Genomic DNA, 15,360 nt, shown 5'->3' with positions numbered 1-15,360 from the left:
CTTGCATTTGGACAATCAGCTTGCAGTTTTAAAATGCCCCTTTGTATCATATACATATATTATGCTATATACATGACAGTGTATTCCTCTCTGACTTATAAAAGAGCAAATACCATGACTAGCTCTTAAGGTGAGAACAGGTAATTGTGCTGCTTCTCTGTTACTACAATAACTTGCTCGTTTGTTAGTAAGGTGAGACAGGAGAGACTGGGAAGAAGTCATTAGCCACTCTCTCCATCTCCTAAGACTCTGAAATTACTGAAAGTAAACAAAACAACAACAAAGAAACTCACTTTAATTTACTTTTCTGTTAGTGTGCTCCATCATTCAGGGTTAATTAAAAGTTAGCAACTCATTTCAAGGATAACAGCAATAGCAGTCAACATATACCCGCCTAATTCTTTTTAAATAGACTTTTAAGGCACTGTAAACATTGCTGTAAGCCTTTACTTATGAAATACTTGTAGGATGTAATTACTTCTTAAACAATAAGGAAGTTGAGACCTTGGAAGGAAGCAGTTTTTAAAAATGTTTATTAACTTGTTTCTATTCCTTTCTACGTGTGTCAATAATTAAATCGTTTTTAAGAATTTTTCAAAGTCCTGCATAGAGGTTTTGGCAATCTCTGTACAAAACACCTCATCAGGTAAGGACACGAGCTGCTCCAGAGAGATGTAGCTGGGTTGTGTTGGGTCATACTGGGCTCTTCCCAAGAATATAAGAAACATATGTCTCTCTTTGATTCGTAACAGCTTTGAGTTGAAAACCTAAGAAAGGAAGAAAGAAAGAATCCTAAAATCACGAAAGAGAATCTTTTAGGTAGTCTGAATTTCAGATTCTGATGGATCTAAACTAAAACATTCTTCAGACAAACTGGTGCAAGAAAACATAATTTACACCTTTCCTCCTCGATTTTATCAACCATCAAGTAGTTTGTAACTACATACAAATGATTTACATTCTAGACAAATGTTTCAATATGACATACTGAGATGCATAAACAAGGGAAATCAGGGAGTGATACAACTCTCAAGCATGATACTTAATATTCTTATATAAGATAGCTCTATGCTATAATTTATGCAATCACAATCACAGCCAAAGTAAAGATATTTGGAAAAAGAATACTGAAACATTTTCCCTCTATTATCAGGAACACGTAATTTTACAGTCAGATTTAGACTAGCGTTGTTATGGGGAAGAAATGAAGAGCTGACAACCACAGAACAGTGGCAGCAGAAAAGGTGAGTGGCTGAACCTTCTTTTATAACACGGTCAAAAGGCACAGTGCAGTGGTTTAGAACATCCACTTGTCTTCTCCTGCACAACAATGTCTACCTTTGAAGATATGTGTCACAAAAAGAACTGCAGACCACCGAAGAGTGAAAATAATGGTGAAATGAATTAGAGGAACACATTTGAAAGAAGTGGGGAAAATGGCAGGATGCAGATCTATTACAAATGGACAGTGTGGGAGTCAAAGGGACATGGCCAAGCTCTTCTCAGTGGTCTGTGGGGGACAGGACAAGGGGAAATGGCCATTAACTAGAGCATAGGAGCATCATATTTTTAGTATTAGAGAAGCAGTAACTGAGATAAGCATGCACTTGAGAACGCACTAATGGCCAGAATATACAGAAACTGAATTGCCCTAGTCCTGTCCTGGAACACCTGACTTTTGAGGATGGAAGAGAAGAAAGATGGCTGCTGTTTTGGCTTCCCAAAAACATGGAATGGAAGAAACTCTCCACTTTCTCTTCCAAACAAAAGGAACAAAAATAACAAGGTGAAGAACCACAAAGCCACAACAACATAACTGAGAAGGTAGTGAACAAGACTTGTGATCATGTACAGGTGGAGTAAAACAAAAGCGAGATACAAACTGGAGATACAGCAAGCATCAGTGTTAGGTAATGCTAGATGTAGCGCATAACAAGATAAGTAATCAAAATCCAGAACAGAAGTCATTTTTTGCCCCATACAATTTATGCTTTTTAGTTGATCCTCAACAATAGTTGAGTTGGTGATAGAATTTAACTCAATTAGAGTAAAAGTCACATATAAATAGGGGAATTGTATGTCCTGCATACAGTGAGCCTCCACTTTTACCAAACCAGTAGTTTGGAAAACCCACTTGTCTTCTCTTGCACAGCAACATCTGTCTTTGAAGGCATTTGTTGCAAAAAGGTGTGAAAATGATGGTGAAATGAGTTAATCTGTGCAAATAGCACCTATAGTTTAGGTTAACATCTCACCTGAGGAAAGCGAGTAAGCATGTTGTGGGGAATGCCCATTATGTTGTGCAGGTAGTCAAATGTCTGTCTGAGTCTCTTTTTACTCGCTGTTAAAATCTTGGGGGTTTTAAATGCAATCTGCTGAACTTCATTACGTTGAAAACCAAACTCAACCTGACAAACCTGAAAAAGAGAATAATATTCTAAAGTCAGATACAACAAAGTTAGCTTGTTTTAACATGCCAGTGAAATAAACTAATGTAAAATTATTCTATGTTTTATTACACAGTAATATGAGTGCAATCCATAATAATCTAGCCCTTTGAAGTCAGGGAGCGTGAACTACTTATCACCCTGAATTAAAGCGTAATTTGTTTATAGAGCATTCTTGAAATTTAAATCATTTTGTGAATGCTACCTACTTTTCAGTTTGTCTGAGATGTGAACCAAAAAACCCTTGTATCTCAGTATGAATGGCAGTTACAAGCATAATAATTCTCCCCTGAGAGTTTTTCATCACATCCAATACCAGACTTCCAAAAGAGGTTTTTCGTTGTGGAGCTGTTGAATCCAGTAAAACACAGTAATCGAAGTGACTACTTTTGTTTATGTGTTACTACTTTTGCTAATGTATTCAAGTCATATATATATATTTTTTTTATATTAGGGACTATAATTTCAATCCTAAACTGAAGTCTACTGAAAGAGCTGTGCAGAACATGCACTTTGTTCAGTTCATTTTGCAGTTGGTTCACGTCTAAAGTAAGATGTCTTTTTCAAATCCTGCCTTGACTTTAATTATCATTCCTCAAAAAGAAAATAAAGCACATTTTTTCAATGAAGTCGTGAGAGTTCCTCCCAGCATGCAGGCAGCAAGCAGTTCAGAGTTGTTGATAAAGAAGCTTAGCATCCAAGCATCTCATAATTCAGCCATTTCTTCTATCCAAATGTGACATTTACAAGGAGCTTGCTTTCAATCATGAAGTGGGTATGCTTGCCAGTCAACATAAAGCAGACTTTGAAATCCAACTCAGGTTTGTCTTCACAGCTGGCAAAAAGATGATGCTTTTTGTTTGTTCAGTTTGGTGTGACAACACTAAAGCTCTTTTCCAGGACTCCCTGGCAAATGCAGAGTGAAGGGTCTGGAATCTGGGTTTTGAAAATACCTTTTAAGATACCTTTGGCAATTGCTTCCAAAGATGACTGTAATCAGGTCTTCCAACTCCTGATTCTTTTTGATCTGCTTTATAAATATTTGCCTATCATAGAAAAACTAACCAAGTAAGACAGCATTCACATATGAAGAGATGTTTTCCACAGATCTGAGTTGGCAGGGGTAGCTTACTGCACTAAGAATTACAACTGAAACTACAACCTAATATTAAACCAATGGAGATATATAGCTGGCTCCACTGCAGAGTTAGTTCTGGCAAGTCTCTTCACATCTTTTCTATTCTGTGAAACTGAACAACAGTTTTCTGGACATAAATAGGGATGTCAACTGTAAATTGTTTTGACTGTGTTCAGTTAATACACTCAATAGTCAGTAATTACGTACTCCATGTTAATTTCCTTACTGTGCAAGTACTAGCTGTTACCAACGTACTCTGCATGATTCCCCCAACAGATCCCAGTAATGGAAAATTTCCAGTTTTATTCTCTCAATGAATCTCTAATTGTGCTTGATGAGACCTTTAGAGGATGGACCAGTCTACCCCTGAACCCACTTAGTCCACGACTGGTATGTTCTGACAACCAGTGTCAATTGTAGCACTTGTTTCTAAGCAGCATCAAGGGATAGCACCAGATCACTTCCAAATGCTGTTAGATGGTTATACTTTGTGAATGCTACTTGCCCACCCCCAGGTAAGGATACACAGGTCAGAATTCAGATTCTGAGTTGCATTCATCCAACCTCCTTAAAAGACTATGTTTCTAAGTGTCAGTAGTTTCCAACATCAAGGACCTAGAATTCCTCCCCTTCTCTCCTTGTGTTAAAAGTAGGAATGCTACACTTTACACTTCCTTTTAAGTAGACAAAAGATAGTTACCAAGAACTGAAAGTCTCAAAAAACGCATTCATTGTAATATACTGACTTCCCAGCCTGTGGAAACAATGTTCGTTAAAAAGAAAGCACTATTAATTGGAACAGTCTGCTACTTTCCAGTCTCCTCCCTTGCCACACACACATTTCAGATTGCGAGACTCCCAGTGCTTAATGGCTTCAGAGTGGTGAGTCCATCTGAAAAATTACATATTTTAATTCATAATTATGCATTATAGGATAATGGGATTTCTCAAATTGTTAGACTACATCATGCTGTTTGGCCTAGCCAGCTTTACAGCACAATAATTAAACCAATACATAGTTACATTTTCAAAGGGGAAAGGAGTCCCTGCGGGTTTAAAGTTATTTACCCAACAGTTGTTAATAATGACCATCTGCTATCAGACAATAGGTGTCAAATGCACATTTTGGCACACTCGCTACCTGCCAAGAGGAAAATAATCAAAACCACATTTCTTCCTCCTAAATCTTCATAAACAAAGTTAGCAAAAACCCGTAGTAATTAAGAAGAAAATAAGAAAAAAAAAAACCCACAACCAAAGACCAAAAAAGCCCAAGGAACAAGCTCTATTTTTCACTCATTGTAAAGGAACGGGTAACAATCTGTGTCATCAGATAGCAACTTTTGGCAGGATGGGAGTCAGATGAAGTTTCTAACCTACATCAGAACAGAGACAGAACAAGACATTGCTCCAAGTATGCTGTATGCTTGCAAACCATAGAGGAAAAGAAGCCATTTGACAAAAAACTCAATTATTTTCTGTCTTCCCCAAAACTATTTCATGAAATTCTTTTTGTACAGGATTCTTCTCCAGGGAATTTTATTTTCAATCAACTCTTAAGTAAGCTATGTGGATAGGGAATATACTTTCAACATCTACTAATAAGCTTACCTGAAGATTCTCTTTTACAGGCTCTAATTTGCCAGTCAGCAGCCTAGGAAAACGAATTACCAGATCCTTTGTCTGCAATTAGGGAAAACCCACAGACAAAAGAAAGATTGTTATTGACAGCATGCCTACAAACCTATCCATGAAGGGCAAAACTTTATTTTGCAATTAGAAAAGAAATGAACTTTCACTTGCATTTCATCAGAACTCTAATACAAAAATGAGTAAATTCTTTGCATTTTGATAAATTAAATCTTCATGCAAAATCAAATGTCACGTTCATTTGGATAACAAAAAATACACCACTATAAAATAGACTGGAAGACACAGTAGCAGCATTCCCCAGGAGAAAGCATACTGAAGAGGCCTTTTTCTCTCTCAGTGCCCGAGTTGTTTCTCTTGTTAAGCAAAACACTACCTGGTAGAGGCTATAAAAGAATTTTTCAGCTGCAGTACTTTATCTGTCTACTTCAGGATCTACTAACACCATCATATTATGGAAACACAAGAAGTTACTCCACACTTCCTGAGTCATGGGATGACTTGTAATCTGCCCCAAGTACAAGGCAGGGACTAAACTCTTTTCCAGACATCTCTTACCTGAAGCCTGGAAAGACCAAGAACAGGCACTGTGACAGCTATGACTGTTTAGCTAAAGAAGCCAACAGCAGAACACGAGATTCCACTTGAATGTTGACATTTATTGCAATCACCAGCTGCTGCAGGAAACAACTAATGCTGCCCACTCATTCTAGGAAGCTTAAAATACTAATTCTTGTCAAAATCCCAAAGCACGGTGCTAAACCTTCTAACTAGCTAACATGGTAATGCTCTCAGAAGCAGTCTCAAAGATTACTCTTGGTAATCTGAGCACATGACAGTGTTTAGTTTGATTTGTATTTGGACTATTTTTTTTTGTTAAGTAAGTTGCAGTTAGAGAAAAGAGAGCACCTGCTCAAAGTTAAAAAGCTGCATGCAGTTTTCAGCAAAGCATTCAGTTCTGTGAATCACCACAAGTAACAGAACTGGGTACACACATGCTTGTTGGACAATATCCTACCAGCAGATCATCTTCAAGCACTGTATGATTCAAGTCTTCAGGATTTTTGGAATATAAGATGTCCTATTACCTTTTTAGAAGGCTAAAGTCACGTTATTAGTCCTGTAATTCCCTGCATTACATGAGCAATGTCACTAAGCTTTGTGATGACAAACATAAGTATTCATGTTTTAAGGCCGTAGAGATGTCACTGACAAGGTACTTAAAGACTTCGGAGTACAGTTTTTACCTTTTTTACACTGAGGCCAAGTTCATTTTTGAAGAAACCCAGTCTGTTATCCAATCTTTCCACTGAAAACAACAGCAAATATGGAGCTCTTGAGACCATCTGAGTAATTTCTGCATTACCAAATTTTTTTGATTTTAGGTAAGCCACTCTAGAAACAGAACAAAAACAAAATAAAATCCAGTGATGAAAATTTTATTGCCTCCATTCATTCTGCACTTGTTTAAATTCCTCAGTGATATCTTATAAACGGACAGATGTTCTATCATTAACATGCAACTCTGCCAAAAATAATTAGAAGGAAATCTGCAGTTATGATAAAAGCAAAATAGCATCCCTCCCAATTAATTAGAAGCTAAATAAACCTCAGAGCACAATGTCAATACTGAAGACAGATTTTAATTCCTTCCAGATGTACTTAAGCAGATAACTATGTTAACCTACATTTAACTACCAGCCTGCCTCCTAGATTACAAACACATTAATAGATCATCACAGGACACAGACAAGAAGATATACACAGCTTGTTGCTATTTTAATGAAATCCATTTCTACTGCTGAAAGAACAGAGTAATAGACCTCATGCATCTCTGTTTTGCCAATAACACTGCAGAAGAAATATCACACAACAATGCCACCTGTAGAGACATTGTCCAAATACATTCCTAAATCAGCTGTTCTGTTACAATAGGTCCCTACTTTCAGTCACTGGTCCAAGTATTCTAGTTACAAAACATCTGCTTGTCAGAAAGGTGAAGGGACTGACTTAAGCTTTTATACTTAATAGAACTGTCTTTCTTTCCAACTCAGATTATTTTTTTTCCTAACTTCATTGAGTTTGATGAACAGAGTATACTTGAAAGGCTGGGTAACCTGGGTTTGTTCAGCCTAGGGAAAAAGAAGTCTGAAAGGAGATCTGATTAATCTTTATAAATATCTAAAGGGAAGTGGGAGGCAAATGGATGAGGCCAGGCTCTACTTGGTGGTGTGTAGCAATGGGACAAGGAGTAATGGTCTAAAATTTGAACATGAAAGTTGCATAAGAACATGTGGAAGAACATCATGGCAAGGGTGACAGAGCACTGGAACAGGTTACCCAGAGAGGTTGTGGAATCTCCTTCTACAAAGATATTCAAGACTACCTGGTGCAACCTACTGCAGGGTACCTGCTTTAGCAGGGGGGTTAGACTCAGTGATCTTTTGAGGTCCCTTCCAACCCCTGAAATCCCACAATTCTTTGAATTCAGTGAAAGTGAAATCCTGTTTCAAGCACTACTGCAGTATTACCGAGGGGTCTGGAGCAAGTCTTAGGAAGAGCAGCTGAGGGAACTGGGATTGTTCAGTCTGGAGAAAAGGAGTCTTGGGGCAGATCTTATTTCTCTTTACAACTGCCTGAAAGGAGGTTGTGGTGAGGTGGGGGTTGGCCTCTTTTCCTGTGTAACTAGCACTAACACTTGGTGAACGGGCATAGCCAGCCCTGAGCACAGGTGGAAGCAATTCACCTTTCCGGCCAGAAGGGGGCAACCCCGCGTCTACCCCTTCATAACCACCTTTAAAGGATGGCAGCTGCAGGGGAAACATATCTACTTGGAGACTGCCACCTTTGGAGCACTGCATGAGCCCTGAACCTTTGAGAGGGATAAAGGATTTCTTCTTTATTACTAAATTGTGACATCTACCTCTCCTGGATGATCCAAAACTATATATGCTATTGCCTATCCTTACATCACCATTTACAAAGAACCATACTACCATTTGAAGAGATTTGCTTTGAATACAGACATTCAGAAATGTAAGGAATTGTTGTTAGATGAAAATTAGTTATATAAGAACTGATTTGACAGCAATTGAGATACTGTCTAGACTGCAGAATGTTCTGCAGAAGCAGATATTCAGCAAATGATGCTTACACTTGGAGTAGGACAAGAAGAAGCTGTGTTAAATTAAATCTTTTTGAGAGAAAAAGTAAAAATACCTTCCAGTCACTATATCCTTTTCTACAAAGTTTCAGAAATGAGATCACCGTGTGCCAAAAATCTCTACAGAACAGACGTAAGAACAAGCTCCAGAGGACCAAATCTTCCTAAGCAGGCATCTCAGCTCAAAGGCTAGCAGCCTAGTCTCCAGGCACTACTGACACTGCTGGCTACAGCAGCTTCAGAGACAAAGAGAGACAACAAGGGAGAGAAATACGGGACACAAAAATAAAGGGTTATTCCTTCATACTTTATCTCATGTTTTTGAATGCTGCGGGTTGGCTGTGCTGTACTTCTTCTGTTCTGTTTTTCAAGGCTATGTCCGTCAAGCATCTTAAAAACATAGCTAAATGAGGAGTCAAAATACCCAACAAACTTCGGGTCGTTCTGACTCTTCTCCATATATTTTCTGTTAACAAGTCATTAAGATTCACACTTGAAGCACTTCTGTGCTACCTGGAAAAGCAAGAATTTTAAAAGGGGGATAGCAAGATAGTAATCAGCTGACTCTAGAAAACAGTCCATTAAATAACAGTAATTTAATCTGAGCAAGGTTAGAGATAGCTTTGTGCGTATTGGCACTAAGGTTAGCACTTATTCTTACTGCAGGGGTCAGCAGTTCTATGTAGCATGTTAACAGTTTTAAGTCATCATTAACAATACCCTAAAAACAAAGCATCTGGTGCAGCTGCAGTACAGACACTGATTTGCAACTGTCAAATTATTATGAATTATGGAATGTTTTGACTTTTACAGTGTTTATCCGAAGTCAAATGCCAAATCTATGAAAATTTGTGTTTTGTTTCCTGGCAATGTGGAATCCATAGCAATAAAACATTCCAGAGTGATGTAACGGATACCATGTCCATCTGCGATGGAGTGTTTATATAAAGGTGATACTCAGCTTTCAAAAGACAGCTGAGACAAGTTCAGCCACTGCAGAACACTTACCTTAATGTTAGCAGAAAGGCATTCATCAGTGCCAATCTGAGGTGAACATACAGGAAAAAAAATAATCAAGCTGTAGAATACGTATAAGAAATTGGCTTGCCCTGTTCAGCCCCAATCTCCCAGACTGACACAGAACAGTCACTGAAAAACAACTCTAAGTTCACAGGTGCGTTACAAAGCTTCCTGTAGCAAAACCTACTCTCTTCTGGAAACATAAGCAATTCAGACAATCAAGACTACTGCTGAAAAATGAGCTAGGTTAGTTTTGCCTGCCGTTTCTAAAAGGCCACTTACTGAATAAGCAGATGGAAGAACAGAAGAAAAACGAGAAAAAAATCAAGTCTATGTTAGACCTGAGAATGCTAGTATACCTGCTTCCATAAAGATGTAATTTCAGAGTTCAGTCTTGGAGAGCTATTACATAATCCAAGCAGCCAGAGGTTTTTAAAATAATTCTAAATACTAGGATATTTTGAGTTCTTTACAAAGCACATGTGCATTTACATGAGTGTTCAATTAATGCAAGCCTCCCTGAGGTACTTTTGACATTCAGTGTCCACCTCCTGCAATTTTTCTGGTCTATAATCAATACATCTAATGAAAGTATAGATCAGAAGAATTAAATCACTCCATTTCAGAATCTAACCCCTACTAAAGATAGGAAACAAGCAAATACAGATGAATAAAGAAAGCTAGAATCTCTATGGCTACAAAACAAATCAGTATAGTTTGGTGCTGGTACCTTTAATGCTTCATAACTTAATGGTATCCCACCTGTAAACATTTGGAAGGAAGCAGTAAAACAAGAGAATAAAGAGAAACTGTTTCTATCCATAAACCAGCAAGGAGAAAGACTGGAACACATTTACAAGTCATCACATCAGCGCTGTGGCAAGGAACATTCACACAAAAATATATGTGCAAAACCTATATACAAATGCTTTGGATAAACGAAGAACTAAAAACTCTTTTTTTAAGGAAAAAAATATATTGCTATGTATTATCTTAAATATCTTTAGTATTTTTAATTTGGTGTATTTAATTTTAGGAAGGATTTTGTTTAAAAGTGAAGGGTTTCCTGTCACAGATAGAAATTACATCTTTAAAGTTCTAGAAACAATACTCCAAAGTTAACAATCCCAACTGTGTGAGACTTCTGTGAATGTATATTCACAGTTACCGCCATTATGTCATATCTCTAGAACTGACCAGACAAACAATTGTTAATGAAATAATTACTGACAAAGAGGATGTTCCACTGCTGGCAAAGAACAGGTCGTACTATTAATCAGCTTGGCTCAAACAACACTAAAACCAACAAAATTGGTAGTCACGATTACAACTTCCAACACAAATCCTATCACTTTTCAAATCATACTGCTGGAGAAACAGGAGTATATACATACATTTATCTTATTTCTCCAGTGCTTATTTTCAGTCAAGTAGCTATTATATTCAGAATACAGTATCTTCTGTAGCATATGTAATCAAGGGGCAGTCTCCGTGGTAAATAAATTCCAAGTTGCTACTAAAAGAGACAGTCTTTTCTGTTTATTCTCCTTTCTGAAGTACGCGTCATATTGTTTTACGGAGATACGGCTTTGCATCTTTTTAAGTCAGACTGAAAACTTAAGCAGTAAAATTTGGTATGATGACCAGTTTTCAAATGGATCAGAGTGTTGACTTGATTTATGACACCACCACCATGTGTTAATACTGACTGATGGGGAAGGAACGTGGAGCCAGGAGCTGAATATAAGTGGAAGCAGCACACGTTCAGACAAGCTTAAGTCAATTGGGAAACTTCAACTCCAGGGCCTCAGCACCCTGTTGATACTTTAAAGGCATACCTGCTTTCTAGAGCTTCCACATCTTCACCAAGTATGTATGGATTTTTGGTCAGGAACGGTCCCAGTTGATTGTCTTCTATACCCACATCCTTCAGAAACAGAAGTATTTTAGTTATATCTTTTTCAAAGTCCAAGGTCAGTAAGAGTTGACCTGCCTTCTGACGTTTCTCCACTTGAGATAAGTCAACTCCTACAACAAATAAAATGAGAGATCATTTTAGTTAAACACCGATCTGATTTCCTATAACTGTTTCAGAAAGTCATGCTGAAGTTTCTAAGGAGTAATATGTTTTATTTTATTCTCCTCTTGTTTAGCATACCTTGCTCAGCACATTAAGGTTGTATATTATGGAGATGATCCAGATAAAACAAGCAGATTGTTTTCAGACTCCTTCTGAAGGTAGACATCCCCAGTGAATCCCACATGTGAGAAATGGAGCATGCTAGTATGTACCACATGCAGAGACCTGTCTTGTTGCACAGAAATACGTACAAGGAACTCCTAATTCCATTACACAAGGAAAGGGGACAATTTCACAGTGAAGTACCTCTGGTGTGTGACTCACACATAGCAAATTCTTATTGCACAGGGCCAGATTTCTCCCTCTCAAATACATTTTTACCAACCTTCTTCTAGGATTCCTTAAACTTTGGGAAACAAGGAAGGCACCAGCAACCATAAACTCACTATTCTTTCTGCACAGTTTAAATGCTTTTTGATCAAAGTAAGGCGCTCTCCCAGTCCTCCCTCCTTTCCTTTACAGTCTACTGTGTCCCACTTCCATGGTTCTGCATAGCAGCCATTCTCTTCCCTCTTAGGATGGAGAGCTGCAGTAACTTTTCCAGCAAACTAAAATATCCTTACCCAGGCAAAAAGAAAAGATCACTGAAGTTAGGCAAGTTACACAAAGAGTTCCCTATTTCCAGAAGCTCTGGGAGACACATTAAGGAACAGCCTTGTTTTCAATTAATAAAGCATTGCTGTAAAGTCATGCAGGTGACTACCTGTCTTTTTCCATTCACCCTGCGTAATATTCTACTGCCCTTCTTACTGGTCACTGTTTCTACAGCCTGAAATGTTCAAGTTTACAAAGCTACCAAGAAGATCAAAATACAAACTGCAGAACCTCCAAAGCTCCAGGCACACAGAAAACATGTAAGCAAAATCACACATACCTAGATGGACAAGCTTGGTCAGGGTTTCTGAGTGATCAACATAATCTCGAAGTGTGGAAGACTGAGGGGGAAGAAGTGGATCTGCAATGATCTTCACAGCTTCTTCCTCGGAAATCTCCTCCAAAGCAGATGAAGGTGGAACATCATCCCAGTCTAAGAAATAAATACAGAAGATAAGGTGAACGACACAACTGCTCCCCTCAAATGCTATGGAGATCTCCTCAAATCCATTTCAAAATGCAAGAACATCTTGCAAGAAATGAACAGCTCATCTATTGTTATTTGAAAGCACAGGCAAAAAGAATCTGCTCCCAATTTTTGCCTCTGTGACATTTCCTTGTCACTGACCATCAGCTCTTGCTCATAAGGCTAAATCTGAGCCAAATGCCCAGCAAGCCTGCCTTCAGCCTTCCTGCTTCATCACTGCAGACAACAGATCACATCACCTTATTGAAAAAGGCTTCTTTCTTGTCTTCCCAGATGCATTTTTGCCTGATCACATCCAGACCAAAAGCTACTGGAAAGATTATTTTTAATTACCTGGTAGATCTACTGCCTTGCACCTCTTCTGAATACAGTACTTGAACTGCAGTTGTTTTTAACTTTCACAGCCAACTCCAGCTGTGCTGCCATGTCTTACCCAGTATGAATGGCTGCTGACTACCACCACCTCTGACAGCTAAACAGTTTGAGCTCTATTTCCTACTCATTAACATTTCCAAATAAGCACCCTTGTGTTTGCTCCCACTTACACATTCGGTCACAGAAATTTGCTGTCTTTTTGGAAAACATTTCCTCTCAACTTATTTATTTCTGAAATGATGGGAGCTTGCAGCTGCTAAATCAAAACTGCTGTTTTGAAGGCTGACTATCATCATTCATATCAGCATTCATCCCAGTTGTTAAGCAGCACTGATTATAAACACCCCTGGATGGCAATTTTTGTGTGTGTCGTACCTTACTTAGCACAATGACTTCCCAGACCCTTGAGACTCACCCCCATGGCAACAAAACACAAAGTTACAACTGAACTACAAAGACAGGTTCCAAAATAAGCAGGAAGATTCTACTGTTCTAAGAAGAGTTGCATAGACCAGTTCAACTGTTTTAACTCTTGCCACTTCAAAGCCTCAGCAAGAAAAGCACAATAAAACATTTCTAGCAACACTTACATCTTAAATAATAATAAGAGCCCACCAGAAGTCTATATGGATATGATGCATTTCCTTTCAGGATCAATATAGGCTACGATTCATTCTCATATCACAGATGCACTTTTTTGTCCCACTTCAAAGTTCTGTAAACTTCTTATCATAAAAAAATTATCTCACATTAATAAATCATAATAAAAAAATAAGCTGTGTCTTTCTCATTACATACTGCCAACTGGGCATCTTGCTCCACATACTTGCACAACAGTAAATGTGCCTGCAGATCAAAATCTGGCACGTAAACAAAGTGTGCTGCAGGTGCAGAGACATATAAGCTGGCTGACCTGTCAGATCTGGTGCTGCACTTTTTCCAGAACCAGCTGCACAAACACACACGTCTCAGTTGCAGCTCTGAGCCACCGCAAAAATAAGCTCTGTAGGATCCAAGCTGTCTGGACTCAAAGCTGAATCTGAACACATAAGACTGCCTTATAACTCCAGATCACGTTTCTTCAGCATACCGGCATTATTTTCAGATAACAGTATTTTTTTTATGTCCTCACATATGAATATAAAAAAAGAACCACTCTGAAAACATTTAGCAGAGAAAAGTGAGGCAGACAACATCAAGGAGATCCATTTCCCTCGAGAGACAATTTGACAACCATTTCTCATTAAAGCAGTGCTTCACACTTTGCTGTCTCCTGTTGCCTACCCTGGACCAACCCTCAGTGCTGTGTGAATTGCTTTGGGCTGTTTTCCCCCACCCCTGCTCAGCTGCTGCAGGTAGTTATGAAAACAAAACCCATTCAAGGATCTGCTCCAGCCCAGCACATTACAACTTGATTTGGATTAGCTCTATCTTTGGATTTTGGGTCTATGTGCAATGGAGCTACAGCAGGAATTCTACATTAATCATGGAGGTAAAACCAAACGAAGTCAAGAAAGTCAGTTAAATGTGAGGGTTGCTCTGAAAGCAATGCCTCCTATTTTATTCTGTTGGCCTGCAATGTCAGAGGTGGATGTTGGTGGTACGGCAGGAAATGCTGCACCTTCCTATAGATATTTTGGTACATTTTGTTGCCATGTGACAGATGGCAGCAGAGAGGCAGTCAGACAAAACTGCATCGGAGGAAGTGGGATGAAGTAAAAGATGCATCATTGAATTCCTCCACATGAGAATAAAAAAGTGCAAATAGCAACACTGAACGCAAGTCTCCCTGAGGCCTCTTACCTTCATACAGCTTGGCTGTGCTCAGGTCAGAGACTGTCTCTGGTGCCTCCTGCTTTACTGCTACAGGCAGGCTGCTTCTGGGAGCGCAGGCCTCGCCCTTGGCCCGGGAGGGCTGAGCACAGTCTGCTACAGACACGTGCAGCCTCCACGGAGGCAGCCTGCGGCCAGAGAGCAGCGCAGGCAGCGGGGCCACCCCACAGCACGCCCGCGCGGCGCCGCTGCGGCTGCTCAGGCCCAGCAAGCCGGAGGCCTTCAGCCAGCCACAGCGGGCGGCCTGCCGAGCCCACGCGGCCATCCGCCTCCTCCGCTCTGTGGAGCAGAAGAGACAGAGGGAGCAAGGCGGACGCCACGCTGACCTCACCCACGGGGCATCACCAGGACCGCGCTCACAACCACCATCAACCTCCCCAGCCCAACAATCCCCGCGCTCAGCCAGGCGGCAGCTGAGAGAAAGAGCGCAGGCGCTCGGGCGAGACCACTCGGGAGAGGGGAGAGGGGCGGCAGAGACGGGAAGGGCCATCCCACCGCTTCCACGAGGCGGCG

The 15,360-nt window shown here is 39.6% G+C and overlaps 1 protein-coding gene across 1 annotated transcript; it reads right to left on the bottom strand.

Moving 5' to 3' along the window:
• Positions 1 to 278: 278 nt before the first annotated feature.
• Positions 279 to 15,337, bottom strand: MTERF3 (mitochondrial transcription termination factor 3). The gene is made up of 7 exons (XM_072330370.1): positions 14,818 to 15,337; positions 12,433 to 12,585; positions 11,257 to 11,446; positions 6,483 to 6,630; positions 5,197 to 5,268; positions 2,256 to 2,417; positions 279 to 767 (listed from the first exon to the last, which is right to left on the bottom strand). The coding sequence occupies exons 1-7, from the start codon at positions 15,335 to 15,337 to the stop codon at positions 573 to 575; spliced, it is 1,440 nt and encodes a 479-aa protein (XP_072186471.1). The 3' UTR covers positions 279 to 572.
• Positions 15,338 to 15,360: the final 23 nt, after the last annotated feature.

This window comes from Excalfactoria chinensis, chromosome 2 (genome assembly GCF_039878825.1).
Source record: "Excalfactoria chinensis isolate bCotChi1 chromosome 2, bCotChi1.hap2, whole genome shotgun sequence".
Classification (NCBI taxonomy): Eukaryota; Metazoa; Chordata; class Aves; order Galliformes; family Phasianidae; genus Excalfactoria; species Excalfactoria chinensis.
This window is presented reverse-complemented; position numbering and strand designations above follow the sequence as displayed.